General features: G+C 33.6%; 1 protein-coding gene across 3 annotated transcripts in view; it reads right to left on the bottom strand.

The window, feature by feature from the left end:
- Window positions 1-18,486, bottom strand: part of LOC119829613 (feline leukemia virus subgroup C receptor-related protein 2) — a 50,755-nt gene extending 32,269 nt beyond the window's left edge. The window contains exons 1-2 of one of the 3 annotated variants that reach the window (XM_038352214.1): window positions 18,176-18,486; window positions 12,816-13,519 (exon numbers count right to left, since the gene is read on the bottom strand). In XM_038352214.1, coding sequence (XP_038208142.1) covers window positions 12,816-13,166 — 351 coding nt within the window. In that variant the 5' untranslated portion in view covers window positions 13,167-13,519; window positions 18,176-18,486. Of the gene's footprint in view, window positions 1-1,347; window positions 1,851-12,815; window positions 13,520-18,175 lie in introns of those variants that run through there. The other 2 variants (XM_038352215.1, XM_038352216.1) reach the window with 2 other exon arrangements.
- Window positions 18,487-20,469: the final 1,983 nt, after the last annotated feature.

Genomic DNA, 20,469 nt, shown 5'->3' with positions numbered 1-20,469 from the left:
TGTTTGTTACTCTTTCACGCAAAAACTACTGAACCGATTGCAATGAAATTTGGTACGTAGACAGCTGGACAACTGGAATAACATATAAGCAACTTTTTATCCCGAAATTCCTACGGGATACGGACTTACGCGAGTGAAACCGCGGGGCGCAGCTAGTATATCAATAATTTAAGAAAAAGAAAGTTGAGGTTTTGCATTAGCCAAGAATATATTTTGACTTTTATTTCCACACATAATTCATCATTTACTTGTCAATTCAACATTTAAATAAGATCCGTGTATCCGATAAATTGAATAAAATTATGCCGATACAGATTATAAGCTATTCCGCTACGTCGTAATACTACTACGATTTTATTAATGGAAAGTTATTTCTAGTTGATTAATTTAAGTACATAAATATAATAATTATAACGTCATCATGATCGCATTTCATTATCAAAAACAAATCAATAATTCCTTTTATAATTTAATTGCTTCCCGCGCCTGTCCCTATATCTTTACGTGTGCTTAGATTTTTAAAACGACACAATGGATTTTGATGGGTCTTTTTTAAAAGATAAGAGTGATTCAAGAGGAAGGTTTCTATGTATAACAACATCTATTATACTACTCCGCATTAAACGCGTACGAAGTTGCGCGCAAAAACTAGTTTAATAAGAAAACATTCAATGAAGTATTATTATTTAATTTAACATTTTTTTTTAACAAAATCTATTCCAACGTGTAATATTAAATCCGAATACCTTAAAGTTTTTGTCACGTCATTAAATTAAACTACAAGAAGTTTAATTCATTAGATGTGTCTTTTTAATTTTACTTAATATTTCTCCTGTTATATCTAACAAGACTCTAAAATATAATACAGTCCAATTCGATATAAATTTAGCCACAAAATGTTTTTATAAGAATTTGCTTTAACCCGTGAGTGTATTTGTAAACTTGAATGTTTATTGAATATTGAAACTTTATCCAACAGTCAACGAGCTCTGTAGTCTACTTTACTATTAATTTAATATGTAGGTAGAAATTTTATAAATATTGAATCTTTTTGGATCACAAATTACTATTTCTAGTTGTTATTCGCGTATCCGATAGCATAAATAAAACTTTGATACAATATTAAGAAGGTATGTAATCAAACTACTACATGTAAAAATGATTGCCAGATGAAAATTTAAATAATTTTTGCTGCAATGTTATTCCATTTACGTAAATTAATAATTACAGATAATTAAGCATGTTGTTTTACATACATACTCAACGTTGTATATTTAATTTAAAAAAGCTTCTCACTTCAGATTTAATCATTACCAATAGAATAAGTCACACAAAGTAGGTACTCACAGTTTTATCCAGCAGATAACTAGCCGGGAAAATCAACGGGATGTAGGTGATCATGTAGACCATTGACGTCCAATAAACGGTAATGCTCGTCACCCCGTAATACTTCACAACCGTGTCCTGAATGATGCTGTACTGCACCCATTGCATCGAATTGCTCGCCGAATACAAAACGAAAATGAACAAAACCAGCCACCGGATCGCATACACCGTGTATTCAGTTGGTGCTTTCTTTGTTGGCGACTCCAAAACACCCTTCTCAGCTACGCCGTCCATCACGCTGCCGCATACCTCTAAATTCTTCGAATCCGTCATCTTAATCATAAATAACTACAGCTAAATTATTGTCGTGCGTTTCCTTTTCAATGGCACGTTTGATTCCTTAAAAACTACGTTTTGTCTATGACATTAAAACTATTATTGTCAAAAATTTCCCGCGCAAATGTCAGGGCGGGTGTGGACTTGCGCGCCGCGCGGCCGCCTGTGCTCTACTGCATTTTCTATTTTCGATGTCAGTGATATGTTTTCCACCCTACGGCCTTCAGTGCGATGATTTGATAAGCGATACTAGACTCACTGTCTACGCCTGATGAGGATCATTAGAGGAAGTTATGATAATTTTTGAAGTTCAATATTCATTGTTATTACAATTACAGCGTGAAACAATCGTGTGACGACGCAATTGCTCGTTTAGTAGTTCAGTTGTTTAAGAAACAAAACTTTAATTTGTGAGTAAACGTTACACATGAGATTTCGAAAGTTTTCGTTAACATTTAAAGTTATTGTAATGACTTCAAAAGTAATGATAATTATTATTAAATAATTATAGCATAGTTATGTTATTTTATGCAAATTTTTTATAGTTTCGTAAAGCAATTAATTAACTCACTAATGTATAAACAGTTAAACAGTAATTCCTAAACACTTATAGCATCTTCAGTCGTGCTAGTATTCATAATTAAGATAATTAATCAGTTGAAGAGAAACTAATGTCATCTATAAACAAATAACATTGAAACGCACCTATCGATCTGATAATATGATATGTTCTAATATGTTCCTTTTGACTACTAATATTATAAATGCGAAAGTTTGTAAAGACGTGTGTGTGTTTGTTGCTCTTTCACGCAAAAACTACCGAACCGGTTGCAATAAAATTTGGTACGTACATAGCTGGACTACTAGAATAACATATAGGCAACTTTTTATCCCGATATTCCTACGGGATACGGACTTACGCGGGTGAAACCGCGGGGCGCAGCTAGTAGGTTATATTAAGACTTGATTGGAGATTTTCTGTATAACTTACCACCTAGCAACCAAATGGCAATTATATACGAACTGTCTTTCCTCCAGCATGTTCGCCCGCGTGGTCTTTAATTGTGACCACGGGATTGAAATGTTTCATTCGAGTAAAAAGTATCTTATGCCACTTTACAATCCTCATAAAGTAGCATAAGATACTCTCATAATCTCCTCCCATGCCACAAAATTATTTCACGTACCTATTTTATAACCCTGCACGCCCCGGCTTCGCCCGTGTAGTCATGTGTCGTAATTGAAGTTATATAAACTATCATTTATGTTGGTTCAAACTGCACGTGGTGTGCAAATTTTATTGAAATTGCTTGAGTAGTTTTGGAGTCCCATCATCATCGTGGACAAACAATGTGAAGTTATATATAACATATATTAAGTTAGTGTTAGTTAGTGGCATATGCTACTTTTACCACGATCAAATTTCCATTGCCTACGAGGGCGAAACTGGGGCGATAATCGTATTATATTATATGTGAAGTTAATAAGGACTACCCGTATAAGTAACTTCAAATATCGACTACGCATGTCCATAGCTGATCTGCTCCTATGTTATTTCCATATACATAAATAGTACATAGCTGAAGAGTTTGCTTGTTTGCACGCGGTAATCTCAGGATCTATTGGATCGTTTTCAAAAATTCCTTCATCGTTAGATCGTATGTAAGATCGCTAAATGACATTTTTAGGCAATATATGATAGATCGATTCTTCAATAAATCATTTTCTTTCATACTAATAATTTTCTTTCAATAATTCAAATAAACACTTCATTTCGGCTTTAATTTTTGTTATGTTTTGAAATGGCTAGATCAATTAAAAAAATGTATTTAAATAACTAACATAACATTATGTAACATTAGGCAAATATTTGAGTTTATATTTCTAACATAACTTCATAATCAGAGCAGATTTCTGGATGTGGAGTTGAGCAGGCTTCCACACCCCCACAGAAGACCGGCGTGATATTGTGGCATGCCACTGTGTTTCGTACGACGAATGGGGGAGCCGGAGGTTCGTTACATTTTCCTCACCCTTCCCAGTCCATTCCCTATTTCTAGTCGTCAATTCTTTCCTTATCCCTTTCCCCATAACAGCGGGCAGCGCGTTCGCAGAGCCATTTACTCTGCAAATGTACATGGGTGGTGATCGCTTACCATCAGGCGAACTACCAGCTCAGCTGCCCGCTATGACATAAAAAAAAATATTATTCGAGTGTAAGAGTTTACAGCTTGTAATATTATGTCGTAAATACAAATACTTATGTATGTTTATTATGGCCAAATATAACATACGACAATTAAAATTTTCTATTAAAAATGAATTTCTATTCGTCATGATCGCGCGTGAACTCCGAGACCGTCGATTTTTTTTATTTTATTATTTGAGTCAGTGGAAGGATCTTTTGAAAGAAAAACAGAAAATAATTAAGATTTATGCATTTGACTCGGTTGGCGGGTAATTAAATAATAGAATTATGAATTGGAAATTGGTTCAGTTATAATTTAACATTATTAGTTCTAAATAAAAGATGACAACATAATCTTTTAAACATAGAAGTTCAACCAACTACAATTCATCAGAACTAGACAAAACTAGACAAAACTTTAATGGAACAACACGGTACGCCCAAGCTTTACAATAAAAAAATAATAAAATAAAGAAAGGTGACAAACGCAAAAAATACAGTCTAATTGAGATTCTCATTTCTCGAAGTCGGTTGAAAATAGTTTAAGACTTCCCGCTATAAGAATGCAGACGTTACACGACAATAACAAGTTTTGCAATATAAAACTTCGCAGGCGCACCGTTTTTTAATATTTCCATGGACTATGACTACATTGTTTGTTATATTTTTTAAGCTTCTCTAAGCCCGCGTGTAATTTTGTGAATTACTAGCATATTGTGTTTAGAATTTAATACTAGTACCTTCCTTTAATCTATATTATATATAATTAATTTGAAAACTTAAACTATTTGCAAATAGACTTCTTGCCAAAAAAAAAAAGTTATACTCCACCGCCTGAAATGTCATGACGTTTAAAAACGTTTAAATTGTAAACAAAATTACTTAATACAACTAATAATTAAAACCTACATTTTTAGCTACAGATATAAAATATATTTAAGAAATGTTATTTCTAAATTCTGTGGTAGAAATATATCCGCCTGCAAGATGAGTGACAAATTTTCGTCGATAAGTGAATCGTTAGCATTTTAAATTTTATCTTATAGGGGATAATATTAATAAATATCTTTATTATGCATACAACGGGCACACTTGAGTATTTTCATTTGACACGATGCCACACTATTACTAAATTTACATAGTAATACCACAGATAACATAATACTATACTAAATAAACTACATAATCAGACTAAACCTTTTTTATCCCTTTTACGATTTGTGATGAAAGCTCTCGATATTTCGTAGCGAGCAACTGAGGTGGTGGTTCGCCTGATGGTAAGCGATCCCCACCGCCCATGAACATCCGCTTTCAAATAAAAATCATCATCATCATCATCAGACCATATATGTTCCCACTGCTGGGACACAGGCCTCCTATGAGGGTTCAGGCCATAATCCACCACGCTGGCCAAGTGCGGGTTGGCAGATGTCACATGTCGTCAAACTTTTGATTCTTGGACATGCCGGTTTCCTCACGATGTTTTCCTTCACCGTTTTAAACAGTGGTGATGTTATTCACATGTGCAGATAAATTGAAAAATCAATTTATTTCCTGCACGTTCGCCCGATCTCGAACCCCGACTTATCGATCAAATAAAAAAGGATCATCAAAATCGATCCACCCAGTACAAAGTTCTGTAGCAACAAAGACAGTCGAATTGATAATCTTCTCAAATTTTTGAACATCTTTCGTTTTCATGAATATAAGTTAAAATTACTATTTATATCATGATTTGAATTTGAATAAAAGATAATTATACAAAGTAAACTCAAACATTGCTCACTGATTGGATGTTATTCGTGCAATTACTTCTTATTTCATCGTATCTGAAAGCGCCAAATCTGTATCTGAAAGGATCATTAATGAATATCAGGGGACCCTCGCCAGTTGTGACAAATTACGCCTAATGCTTCAATTAAATCTGATGGAATCATACTTTTTGGTGATCACTGCTCTCCTCTTAGTTGTTTACTTTCCCAGTAATCAATAGGGAAGAATCGAATATTCTGGAAAATTCCATCGCCTATTTTTATTTTGACAAGATTAGTGGATGATGGCATTATAATATAGGAATATAGGTTCCATAGATATTTTGACATTTGTATTTATTTTCATACATATTAATCATGCTATAATATTATGTTAATTGATTATATATATAAGTATTTTGTATATATATTATAGAGTATGATAGTTTATTACGCATTGCCTTGAAAGTATTTTTTTACTAAAAGCCTTTATGTGAAACAAATCTCAAAATTTTTATTGTGTTATTATTTTCGATTTTATACAGAAGACGTTAATTTCATAGTTTAACATTTATTTTATTAAAATAATAGTGACAAATATATTTTCTTATAAATACATAAATTTATCCATTATATTGTACATTAATTAGCAGTGATAACTTCTATAAAATTAAATAAAAACATCATGTAAGTACAATATAAAATGGATAACAATAAAATAAATGATAAGTTGGCAGATTAATCTTAGTTGAGAGGATTATTGTAGGAAAATGGTGAGATAAGTATGTTTAGATAAAACATTACTGTAGTAATACGATTTCATATAAAACTGTATCAGTATGTTATAACCTCATTTTCAATGTTGAATTTAAGTCTTATTTTTTCTTTTCCCGCGCGAACATTAATTTACGCGCGAAAACGCGTGACGTACGCGTCTTACATCTCGATTGGGAAGTCATTATTATAGTATTATTCTATATTATTATATATTATTAAGTTCCATTTCAATTCACTAAGTAGTTTCTGATATTATCATATTTATATATGTACAGATAAGTATCACCACGTAAAAATAAGATTTTTTATTTTTAAAAGTAATAGACAGCAGAGTTAGGCACATGCTTATTTGTGAACCGTAATGTCTAATTGTATCTTTTTATTTATTTTATTTATACGTATTATCCAGAAAAGTATTCATCATATTTCAATGTTACTGCATTTTCTCAAACGATCTGAAATGAAATATTAAGATATCGAAAAGTCGATTTAAAATTTAAATGCAACTAATTGTACCCTAAAGTAAAAAGAAAAATAAAAAACGTCTAATATATATATACATATATATTTAATTCCATACTTATATCCCTTTTATATATAAGCGTTTCTTTAAAGTAAAAGAATTTTATTACATTTTTAATTTGACAATTGTCTATAATCCTAAGATCGTTTTGAATGAGGAAATTTTTGCAGGATTTCCGTATGCAGATTGTTCGAAAAATTCACACTCAACTAAAAGATATCGCATACCTAATACCTTCTCCAAAGAACAAAGTAAGGAATGTCGAATGGGCAAGAGAAACGCCTGAAGTAATTAAAGTCGAGGCAAAGCGACAGTTTCAGCAAATGGCGGAGGTCGTTAGTGACGTAGCTGAGTGAGCTTTTGTTTTAGGCCAGGGAATTGACGAAAATAATGCGTTATTTGAATGTGTTTCAGTCCCATTAGGTGCATGCGTCGTATTCATGTTACAATTAGAAACCTGGAGTAAATCCGTTGTTCAATACATTTTCTTCATATACATTTCATTGTAAATACGCTAATGTTTTAATTCCGTTCATTCCCTAATCAATTTTTAATACAGCCACCTAATTAATATATACCAAAGTCCAATCCAACCCAAAAAGATTTGATTGACTCTGTGGAGATGTCCCAACTTACATTTTTACAATGTTTCTTTTGAATTGAATTGAAATTAAAATGTCAAAAGGAAACTACTTATCAGAAATTTAATCTTAAATTTTAAATGTCCTTTTTTATTTTATTTGTTAATTATTTTAATATTCTAATATAATTCTGTGTTGTTCTGACTATTTTACCAGCTGCGCCCCGCTGTTTCACCCGCGTAAGCCCGTATCCCGAAGGAATATCGGGATAAAAAGTTGCCTATATGTTATTCAAGTTGTCTAGTTGTCTACGTACCAAATACCATTGCAAGCGGTTCAATAGTTTTTGCATGCAACAGTAACAAACACACACATATCATTACAAACTTTCGCATTTATAATATTAGTAGGATAGAATAGTATAGTATAGGATAGATAGGAAACTTTGCTTCCCTTAATTTTGTTGATCTTTCTTTCTTAGTTCCTCCTAAAAAGACCAGTGACATCCGCTAGTGCCATGGACGATGAAGAAGTGAGCGTGTAATTAAAGGAGAACATAGTGGCTACACGGGTTGATACGCTTTACCTAACTCAGTGATTTATTACCGTTCGCCAGTCACAAACTAGTAGCAAACTTATGTATTATGGAATTATAATTGATACTCTGCACATGCTTCGCTTCAGTTATTATGGCTTTCAACTAACAAAAACAGCTGTATGTTTAGTCGTATGGGGCAAGTAGGCGTCTTTTATAGTCAGCCCTATTTCAACTAGCCTCTTTCCGAACTGGTAAAAGGCAAAACTATGTTATGAGGATTCAAAAGTGCTTCTATTCTTATCTAGCAGGGCCCAGAATGCTGACCACAACTGGTCTGCCTAAAATTTAGGTGGTGGAAAAGGCAGGCAGGTAAATATTTTCCCCATACACCAAAAGGAAACACGGGATACATTCACAGGGATCATACGACGGGCAGGATAATGTGTGGTTTTCCTACCATAAAACTATCACTAACGCAGTTTGCTATATATGAGCAAAAAGTGTTTTTTCAATACATGTTCTGATTAAACATTCAAATTTATATTATGTACCTAAATAACGGAGAATTCGACCCTTTATGAAACCCTTTATACAATTACGCTGTCCATTGTATCCCAAAAGCTATTTATCATCTTCCAGGTTTTCATTTCCTCAAATAAATGGGCACAAATGACAAAACTATCTGTTATCCTCCATCTTATAATAATGTGTGTGAATTTTCGTAAAACAATAGAAATAACATCCGTTCCACCACTTGTATAGATAAAATTAATGATTCTATACCCTTTTAAATGTATTTTTCTTTATTATTGTTTTTTATTATAAAGTATTAATTTTTCAATATGTTCAATTCAATTCCTTTATCATTTACTTGGTATATAAAATTAATTTCTAGAGAGTTTGTTTGTTATTTCCGCCTAAAGCAACTTTAAGAAACTTTAGAAAATCTGCCTAACCTCGCTAAAATTTTGACCTGTAAAAAGTTTCATCAATACCCTGGGGATATTTCAAATACATCGCTTTATGTTGACTGATTTGTGTATCTTCTTAAATCAATTTTTTTCAATGGATTTTCCGAATCAATCGTATAGTGTTTTTGAATATTAACGGAAATCTAAACGATTTAATAGACAAACGAAAGAAGGAAATTAATAGGGAATACCAGTTCCGACCGAAGCGGCAAAATTATCAGGAACAAGTTTTGTCTTATTCTTATAAGACACGTCCAACCATTTATGTAAATACTGCTCTAAAATACATTCAGTAAAGAGAAATAAATGAGAAATCAATTCATCGTTCATTTAAAGTTAGTGTTTATAACCACTTTATGAAGATCAGGTTCTGTGTTATTGTGGCCTACTATTTCTTTGTGGTAAATAAATAAATATTGAAATAAATAGTAATATTTAATGTTCCAATTCCAATTTAAACACCACACTGTTGGTTTATCAACAGATTTCCTAGTATTTTCTTGTGTTTGATTTCACGCGAAGATACATTTAGAAATTAAAAACTTTTTAACGGATTTTAAACGCGATTTATTCATTATATTATTAACCCGACGTTTCGAACACTTTACAGCGAGCGTGGTCACGAGGAGTCAGTCACCCCAGTCTAATTTCTAAACAAATTTCCTTTTACCCATTTCTAAATGAAAGAACGGAGGCCCGTTTCCTTTTCCTCATCCGTCCCACTCCATTCCTTCTTTCCTGTCATGAATCTGTTCCTTTTCCCTTACCCACTAAAAGCGGGCAGCGCATTCGCAGAGGCACTACCTTTGCGAATGTTCATGAGCGGTGGTGATCGCTTACCATCAGGCGAACCACCAGCTCAGTTGCCCGCTATGACATAAAAAAAAAAAAAAATTAAAGAACCTCTAAATGGTGTTCAGTTCTCCCGTAACACGATTGCGCCTTGCATTTCTGACTCGGAAATTAAACGCAACCTCAGCGCAAACAAAGTAACGTCTAACCCATTAGGATTATTTACGAGCTATTGTCGGTAATATATTAACATGAACTTAGGTCTGAAGGGGTGACCGCAATGATTGGTCGAAGAGTCCCGTAGTGTATCGATTTGTAAGTGATACATTAATTGTTAGAACTTGTCACTTCTTCGATAAAATTCAATGAAAAAGGAGGAAGTTATCTATTAGGCTGATAGTGAATGGACCCATAATATATACTAATTTATAATTAATTCGTAATTTTTGTTATTGTTGTTTTTCAACAATTCTTTGTGTGTGTTGTGTGTATTGAAATAAATGATTTCTTCCTTTTTTTCCTTTCTTTCTTAATTCCTTATTAAAAACTGTTTTTTCCGTACGTAAATAGATAAGATATTATTGAAATGATTATTTTTCATAAAAACTGAACCGCTTATAAATGTTAAGAACTAGACCAAATACAAACGAAACTACAAGAAATGCTGGCAGCTTTCAAATAAAAAAAGAATCATATAAATCGGTTCAACCAATAATAAGTTATAAGCTAACAAACACAAAAAAATACAGTCGCATTGATAACTTTCTTCTTTTTTTGAAGCCGTGGGTTATATCGGATTCTTACAGACCAAAATCCCACTGTCACAACCCCCCAATCCTTATTTGAGGACAGCAACACAGTCACTTCCTTGCGAAGTGGGTGCTTATGGACGGTGTGTTTCGTTTTTCACCAGACGACGCGTCTGCTCGTTGCTAGCCTATACCATAAAAAAAAACTGTGTTCCGTTGAGCCGCTTAAGTGAAGGGGCCACGGGAGCTGGTTAAAATTCATCCGCGATCCCCTCGGCGGCTGCCCGTTTCCGGGCCAGGCGCATAGGTACGGAGGTACCTACTATTTGGCGGGCGTAGTATAAAAAAATTCGTGGTTTTTACTACTTTTCCAATATGAAAAGTCATCTATATAATATGTAAATGTTTTACAGCCGGCGGCAAACGGTATCTCTAAAACTGTAGACTATCAGGCTTAATAGTCCAAGATATCATTTCTAAGGAAGATAATAATACTACAATGTACAGATAAATCCTAAAACGTATCTTCCCCGCGTAGGTCTTTTTCAATCCGCAGGCTTGTGTTTAACTAAATTAGTCCCGCGGATTCGTATGCCGTTTAAGGGCATGTTACACTATCATTTATGGATCATAGATTTATGAGTCAATTTTATTGGATAATATGATTAATTTTTTTCATTGTATCAAATTGTCAATTGAAATATAAATCATATTATAATCACATAATATCCAAAATTAATGATACTGCAATATCTCCCTTTAGTTATTAAACTTTGAGAATATTATAACACTAGCTGCGCCCCGCGGTTTCACCCGCATAAGTCCCGTAGGAAAATCGGGATAAAAAGTTGCCTATATGTTATTCCAGTTGTCCAGCTGTCTACGTACCAAATTTCATTGCAATCGGTTCAGTAGTTTTTGCGTGAAAAGCAACAAACACACACACGTCCTTACAAACTTTCGCATTTATAATATTAGTAGGTTTAGTAGGATTTGAATCATTCCTTTTACTAAATATGAATATTATTTTGGACTATACCTTAATAATATCTAGCGTAACGCCGCGGCAACAGATTGTTAAAAATAACTGTTATTCACAATGTTACAAATAATTAATTATTTTCATAATGTACAATCTGTGTATGTACCCGCACTTGGTAACAAGTTGGACTTAACCTAAACCCCAAAACTGCCTTTGCTGACTGACGCTGCAATTCTAACAAATAGGTCGTTGTTATGCCTAACTTATCAATAATTCTTTTCTGCAAAGAAGGTCCAACTTCCCGGGCGGGAAGAACCATTCCAAATTTTCATTTCGAAATTACAACAATTCCTCAGCAAACACAAACAGAAACACGTCATGAGGTTGAAAACCCACCAAGCTATCGAGTAACGAATAAACAAAACCGAAAAAAACCTGTTTAATTGAGAACCTCCTCTGTTTTTGGGATGTCGGCTAGCACAAATTACATAACAAAACCGTGCGTGGACTTCGAAGAAGAGAACAACACTACAAAAAACAAAATGATAATGGTAATTCGCAGCTTGCGGGACTACATTGTATACTTGTAACCGGTTTTAATTCAATAGGAAGACTGGAGTTCTCTTATTGCAGAATCGTCAAATAAGGATGCGTGAATTCCTCCATCCTAAAGACTATTTATTGTTTGTTAGAATTCCGTACCCAAATGGGTAAAACGGAACCTTATTTCTAAACTTCGCTGTCTGTCGGTTTGTTCGTCTGTCACCAGGTTGTATCTCATCAAGTGTGATATTTTCAGAGATGATGTATTTCTGTTGCTGCTTTATAAACAGAAAAAAGTCGGGGTTAAGCAGCGGTTAGCAAAGTCATAAATCGGATTGGCGACAATGTTTTTTTCTTTTGCAGTTTCTTTTTGGATTACGTATTTGTATTAATACAGTCGTATATACGATAATATATTTAACTGTAAATAATTGAATTTAGAATTTAAATTCTAAGAAGTAAACGATATTTAACGTGATCATAACGATATTTAGATACGAGCAATTAATTGCTTTTTAAATTATATCAGTCACACTGCATTATTTTTCCGTACGTGACAAAGCTATACATAATACATACATAATCAAAGAAAATTCACTTTAATAACGTAATTAAGAAAAAAAGAATCAGCACGATCTCATATTCTAAAATCGACACATTAGCCTTACACTGAAATCGAAGTACATGCTTAAAAACCACAGATAATATTATTCTAAACCAGTGCTTGAATAAGAAGTAAAGTTAAAAAAAAAACTCACCGTTTTATCCAAGAGCCAGCTCGCCGGAAATATCAAGGGCACATACGTTATCATGTACACTATAGACGTCCAAGACACCACCTTGCTGGAGACACCATAATAATCCACCACAATGTCCGATATTATCGTATACTGCGTCCATTGTAACGAATTAGATGCTGAATTCAACACGAAAAATCCGAGCATGAGCCATCTAGTTTTGAACACTGTATACGACGTTTCGTTCACGTCAAGAATCAGGCCATCCATGACACTGCCTGACACATCACACTTCTTTGGTTCCTCATCTGCCAATATTCTAGGCTTCTCAGCGCCCTTGTGTAGCCCATTTTGTAGATTATTAACAGACATTTGCTCTTCCTTAATAGGCTTATCAGTTATGTACACTAATTAATTATCACTTATACTAATATCTTGATCCCTCTATTGATTCCGCGATCGATCAGTCTCCAATAATCACCGTCAAATAGATGGACGATCTAACTTCTAATACAGCATATCTTGTATCGAGCCGTAAGTGGCGTGATAACGGTATCAACAGTCACTAATCGCCAAACATAAAGGCATCACGCTATGATTACGTTATTTTTTACAACTTTCAGTTCAATGTCACGTTTGAAGCTGGAACGAAAGGGGAGATAGCCTGTCTCTTCGGTATTAATGAGCACGTGCGTTGTACACGTCACGCGTCATCGCCGGAGGAACTGCAAATGTGAGTCAGTGTTATAGAAAAAACTAACGTAGTCTTGCCACGTGGAAAATAACCTGATTAATTAATAATCGTATTGTATAATTGTGCTCTTGAAATTGGGCCGGTTATAAATGCGGTAAGAGTACGGTAGCGTACATGGGGAATAATTTCACGTATGTTAAATAGCCACGGTCTATCTGTAGATTTAACCGAGTCGTTTGTTTTTATTGCGTTAAATCGCAATTTAATATGCGTGACGATAAACTAGCTACGAATAATAATGAGTTATTATTCAAAATGAATATAACCGCAACTAAAAGTGCCAAAGAACATTATTATTATATTCCGTAATATAAAAAGCAAATCGAAATTCGAGTAGTATTTTTTCAATTCACACTTACAAGTACACATGATTGATATTATTTTATCAACGTAGATTATTAAGTTGTCTACTTCCTAGTCCTTTGACAGTTGAGGTCTTCGACCACGCACCTGTAGCATTTGCGATGCCATGTGCTGACTTACAAATATTGTGACGAAATATGTTCTTACTTCTTACGTTAATATTTTACTATTGCGTTTAGGAACTTATTGTTTTAATTTTTTTTTCGAAGGGCAATATTTTAACTATGTAAATAAGAAAATGGGCTATACATTATTGTTTGAAACTCAAAGCACTGATCTTCGTCTGAACTTCGATACGTGACGAAAAAGTATAATTTTTTCATCAGCTATCAAAACTTACAGTTACAAATGTACAAAATAGGCTTTTTTTGTAACGATGTTATTATTATAGTACTGTATTTGGAGAGCAATGGTTATTGACCTTTGAACCTAACTATTTGTTACATGAGAGGTTGTGAGTTCGGTACCCACTACATAATGATTTACAATAGAATCCGTGTGCTTTAGTATGGCTGCATGTACATATTCACAAAATAAGTATGTTTATCAGTCGAGTTAAGTAAGAAATACTTATTGCCTTTTCATCCAATAAAAGTCAATTACTTTTTAAAAGTACTTTCCGAATTAACAAACAAATCTTTCCTAACGGAAATTTACAATAGAATAAATATGAATTAAAACCTAACGCACACATAATAATTTTATTCATATACATATCTATACTAATATTAATATTATAAAGCTAAAGAGTTTGTTTGTTTGAATGCACTAATCTCAGGAACAGGAGGAAGGCTTTAGGCCATATATATACAAATAAAAATCCGGGGCGAACCGCAAGTATACTCATAAAACTAGCTTAGCCCCCGCGGTTTCGCACACATAGCCAAAGGAAATTCCAATGGGAATGACATTTATTATCGCAGTAAAAAGCCTTTTGCAACAACTCTAGTCTTTGGCACAGTAAACGCATTCTGTTTATTGCGTCTCTAGCCTCCCAAGAATCTTCAAATACAGAAATCATATCAAATAATCGCATCGTTACGTCGTGAAATATAAATATATTATGAAGCATCTATTAAATCATCTGTGATATTTAGTCCATAGAAATGTTACATTCAAGGTTGCGTTTCTTAGAGGATTTTTTTTTGCTCTTTATTAAAGGCTCGATCGATTGATTGATTTTATATATAGGATGCAATTATATTTTGGTGAATGAGTAGTAGTAGATGATTTCATATGAATGCCCACGACCTCAGCGAATAGCGCGGGAAGACGGGACACAGTGGAGTTTAGTCGGTAGGTCCATTGCCTCTCCAGACAGTGGGAGTCCGACATAACCCACGGCCTTTCCCCGGGCCGTGGGTATGCATGAGCATTCTGCACTTATAAAAAAAGGGGGAATGAGTAGAAGCTTAAATTCATGTTTTTGGGATTGCCACGATTGTCCCGCGACCGCTATCGTGAAAAAAGGTTTCATACTTTATTCCCTAATCTAACAATTGTATAGAAAATTTTACAAAACATAAATAGAATTAATCCATCCTACTAATATTATAAACGCGAAAGTTTGTAAGGATGTGTGTGTGTTTGTCACACTTTCAAGCAAAAACTACTGAACCGATTGCAATGAAATTTGGTACGTAGACAGCTGGATAACTGGAATAACACATAGACAACTTTTTACCCCATATTCCTACGGGATACGGACTTACGCGGGTGAAACCGCGGGCAGCTAGTACAGTTATAAACAAGATAACAATACAACAGGAATGTCAACCGTCGGCCAGTCGGAAAGTATCTGTACCTAACTAAAAACAGTAAAACGAAATGGCGCGGCGCTAAGCGGTTAATCTTTCCAGTCTATTTGACTGAAGTGAATATTTCAGCGTTTGGAATAAAACGGCGAATTTGAAATCCGTTTAACTTTAAAAGCGGCCATTCAGTACGGGAATTATTGAGCTGTTATGATAGAATGTGTTTATGTACCCATTCGATAAAGCTCTTCGCTGAATCAATAGTTCTTTGTTCAAATAAAGCATCATTGATTCATCGATACATAATTTTTATCGTTCCTTAAATGCCATCACTAAGCGACTGCTTTATCACTATATAGTATAAAACTAAGTCGCTTTCTCTGTACCTATGTCCCTATGTATGCTTAAATCTTTAAAACTACGCAACGGACTTTGATGGGTTCTTTTAACAGATTGAGTGATACAAGAGGAAGGTTTATATGTACAATAACACTGACTAAACTATTCTAAATTTAATACGTACTAAGCGGGCTAATACTAGTCTATCACATTTTGTTTTAACGGAAAATTTTAAAAATACTTACGTTCTTCTTTCTAAGTCCTCTTTAGTCAAATAATAAGTACCAATTATAAGTAAGGAACTCTCATGTGACAAGATTCGTACTGTTCTTTTAAATTATATCCTCTTTGCAACACCAGCAAATGACAATTAAGACGAATTAGTCTGTAGACGGTGCTTGAAATGTTTGTTCTAAATGAGTCCCCTAGTTATTTTAAACTTTTCTGTTTTCGTTAGTAAAATTATTTCTACATTTATTGTTTATTCTGTTATTAGCTTTTGCCCGCGGCTTCGCACGCGTTAAATTTGGAGTAGTTTAATGATGTTATATATATGTTATATATAAACTTTCCTCTTGAACCACAGTATCTAAAAAAACCCATTAAAATCCTTTGCATAGTTTTAGAGATTTAAGCATACATAGGGGCAGAGAAAGCGACTTTGTTCTATACTATGTAGTGATAATAATCGGTGTTTTCATAGATAACGCCAAACAAACCTCGCGCGGTTTCACCCGCGTAAGTCCGTATCCCGTAGGAATATCAGGATAAAAGTTGCCTATATGTTATTCCAGTTGTCCAGCTGTCTACGTAGCAAATTTCATTGCAATCGGTTCAGTATTTTTTGCGTGAAAGAGCAACACACAAACACACACACCGCGAAACCACGGGGCGCAGCTAGTAGCCAATAAATGATGATGAAAACACAAATTCTTGTAACCATGATATGACGATTTCCAATCCTCACAGCACAAATAGTATTTACCGTTTTTACATAGTTATATAACTTTTTGGAATGTTGTAAGATTTTCCTATCCAATTGACATGATGTTTTTATCTACTATATTCAATCATAAACATATATATCACTACATATGATACAATAAAGTCGCTTTCCGCCGTCCATGTCTCTGTATGCTCAGATCTTTAAATTTGCGCTACAGATTTTGATGGGGTATTTTTTTTAATAGATAGAGTGATTCAACAGGTAGATTTATATCTATAAAAACATCCATTAAACTACTCCAAATTTACGTGTATGCGAAGCCGCAGGCCAAAGTCTAAAAAAGTCTAGTCTATGATAATATAATAATTTATTAATAATAAACATTCAATATCAGCAATTAAAAGCATTATATTACATCAATATCTTTATCTAACTAAATATGTTACCTTCTTTCATTAAAAATAGCTTGTTATCGAAAACCTCTTTATAATATCCATTTTATACGACTAAAAGGAGATACACCGAAATGTAATCGTTATCTAGTATAGTATTATGTTATCTGTGTCTTTATTATAAGTACTTTATCCAATTGGATTAAGGGTTGAAATTTGTTTGAACTATGTCAATACGCTTTTGAAAGGGTCCCGCTGCCCGGAATACAGGGAACCGTCAAACTTTGAACATCCTTTACAAAAGAGTTTTATAAAACCCTTTCGCAAAATCTATTATGGTAGGGGTCTTATTGGTTTTGCACAAAGTATTGAAAAATATTTATTGTTAGATGAAGGTCATTCGGCCGTGACACTGTAAAACTGTCTAAGTTGGGTATTTTTGTGATCGTGAAATTATAAAATAGCTTTTGGTGTACCAATTTTGTACCGATTAGTATCTACTACTATATAATTACCAAATAAATAGTTGCAACATTAATTGCATACTAAATAAATTATAAAACAAGCAAACGTCGATGTGAAAAACAATGATTTGAAATCAAGCTTATTGAGCAGTTACAAAGAAAGACTAAAATAAACATTTAAATTACATAGCTCATGGGCTAAAGAAAACATATAGTTGTGTTTGGCGCCAAAATCCTTATTTTTTCATTAAAATAAAATATTACTTTACATAGCTTAAGTCAAGACGAAGTCGATTTTAAAACCAAATCCAGGATATTTGATGTAGTACGAGGAAACCCCGTAAGTAAGAAAGAGACAGACAATTTCACCTTTCGCGAAATCACGCGATGTTAGAACAGCTGTAGTTACGATTTTCCGGCGCGTTTTTTAACACAATATAACACTATTTAGCACTTAAATTCACGCACACATATGGTTTCAGTTAAAAAATTACAAAATTCTTTATTTCCCAGTCACCAATTGTTGGTCTTCTTCGATCAAATATCAAAACAGCACTTAATCAATTGCCTCCAGCCGATAAATGATTTCAATTGGTATTTAATTAAAAGGCAATCGTCCGATATTCCGTCCAATAGAAATATAAAACGTATACACAAAAAATTGTTTGTTTTGATTTAACTGTATAGGTTATGTAGACCGGCTGTTGTTGACAGGTTGGGTTAAAGTGATGGCCATGCACGCATGCGTATTCTTTCCGTTATTTGTGGTGTTCAGACTATAGACGAAGGGTAAAACTAACAAAAGCCATAATTTTGGCGCCTGTCAAAATTTAAATGCAAAATTTTGTTGGTGTATATTGGCTATTTTATTAAAGAGGCGTAAAATTTTAGGTCATCCTTTTCAATAATAGTTATACGTAATTGTTATTAGTTATTACTATATTTGGAGGAAACAAATTTGCAGATACCTAACTTAGCTTAAGACTTCTAAGTTCAATAAAAATATGGGTATTTGGGTATTTTATTTACATGGGAAAAAATTATAATAAAGATATGTATATTATTATCGTCATGCTTTACACATAATATAATATCATTAAATTCGTTTACAAATCAGAAATTGAAAATTGAGTTAAATTCCTACCAACGCCTATGAACAAATTAACCGCATTAAATTCTATTTCGAATACTAATCAACTAATCTTGTGCACTACCGCTTATCTGTACTTTCGAGCATCGGATGCTTGTCGGATATATGGGAAATAACCTATTTCTACAGATATCTAGCTAAACCTATTTGCCGCTCTACTGTTTTGAATGTCAAAGGTCATTTGAAATTCAAATGAAATCGAATCCCGCATCATAATCTTTATTTGTGTTTTCGGTTCGATTTTTTACCTATCATTTTGTATGACCCATTCTTTAGACTCGATTTCGATTGACTTTAAACGGAAAGATTTAATTCAATACTAGCTGCGCCACGCGGTTTCACCCGCGTAAGTCCGTATCCGTATAAGTAGAAGGAACGACTGGATAAAAAGTTGCCTATATGTTATTCCAGTTGTCCAGCTGTCTACGTACCAAATTTCATTATTATCGGTTCAGTACTTTTTGCGTGAAAGAGCAACAAACACACACACATCCTTACATACTTTTGCATTTATAATATTAGTAGGATAGTAGGACTACTACTATTTCATGAATTTATCCTGATAAGGATGGCCAGCAGTATATAACTTCGATGTTTGGTAATCTGTATAAGAGGAAGTTTTTAGAATTTAGTTGGTTCTATTAAAGGGTGTTCTTTGTTTGATTTTTTAATGGTCTGATGATGCAATCAGGAGGTGGAATATGGATTTCCTCAACGACAAGGAGTAAAGGCACAAAATTTTATAAATGAATTAACAATAATATATATAGTAATATACTCTATCGTAAAATGACTTTTGTTCCAGGTTCAGCTCCCAGTGAGAGGACTGCTTAGCGGTAAACTGCTAAGACACGAGTCGTACGCAGTCGGTTTAATTGTTGTTATAAAATAATTATTATCTCTGATTTGTTGTTTTGCAAGTAAGAATACGATGCTTATACAAATCACTGAAGCAAAGAAACCCTGAAAGATCTCAGATAATAAGATAATGGCGCCAAATGAAAATGATTACCGCAAAATGCGCAAAATGGCCGCTCGTGAAGCAACAAATTATTTTAATGTTTTTCTTTTGAGGACACTCGTGACGGCAGCTCTATTCACGATGTATGTTAATTGTTTTCAAAACTCGTAAATTGTTTGCTATTTTGATTAAAAATGGTCAAAATGAGATGGTACAAAGCTTTGTCTATTGGTGATTCTATATATTATTTTTATATGGATATTATATATTCGTTTTGTTTAGTTATTTAATATTATGTTATTTGTATACTTCGAGATGTATTACTGTATTTTTGTTTTTCTGTAATGTCTAAATGTGTGTAATATAATGTATAAGAGATTGTGTGATTGTTTGTGTGTTTATTTGTTTTTATTATCTTAAATTTCTGCTCGACCAAAACCACAAATAGTATTGCAATATATTTTTTTACCTTCCTGCCCGTGGTTGACTGATAGAAATCACTACACAATGATAAAGCTGCCCATTGTGCTACATCTTTACTGTATCATGTTT

This window comes from Zerene cesonia, chromosome 10 (assembly GCF_012273895.1).
Source record: "Zerene cesonia ecotype Mississippi chromosome 10, Zerene_cesonia_1.1, whole genome shotgun sequence".
Taxonomy (NCBI): domain Eukaryota; kingdom Metazoa; phylum Arthropoda; class Insecta; order Lepidoptera; family Pieridae; genus Zerene; species Zerene cesonia.
This window is presented reverse-complemented; position numbering and strand designations above follow the sequence as displayed.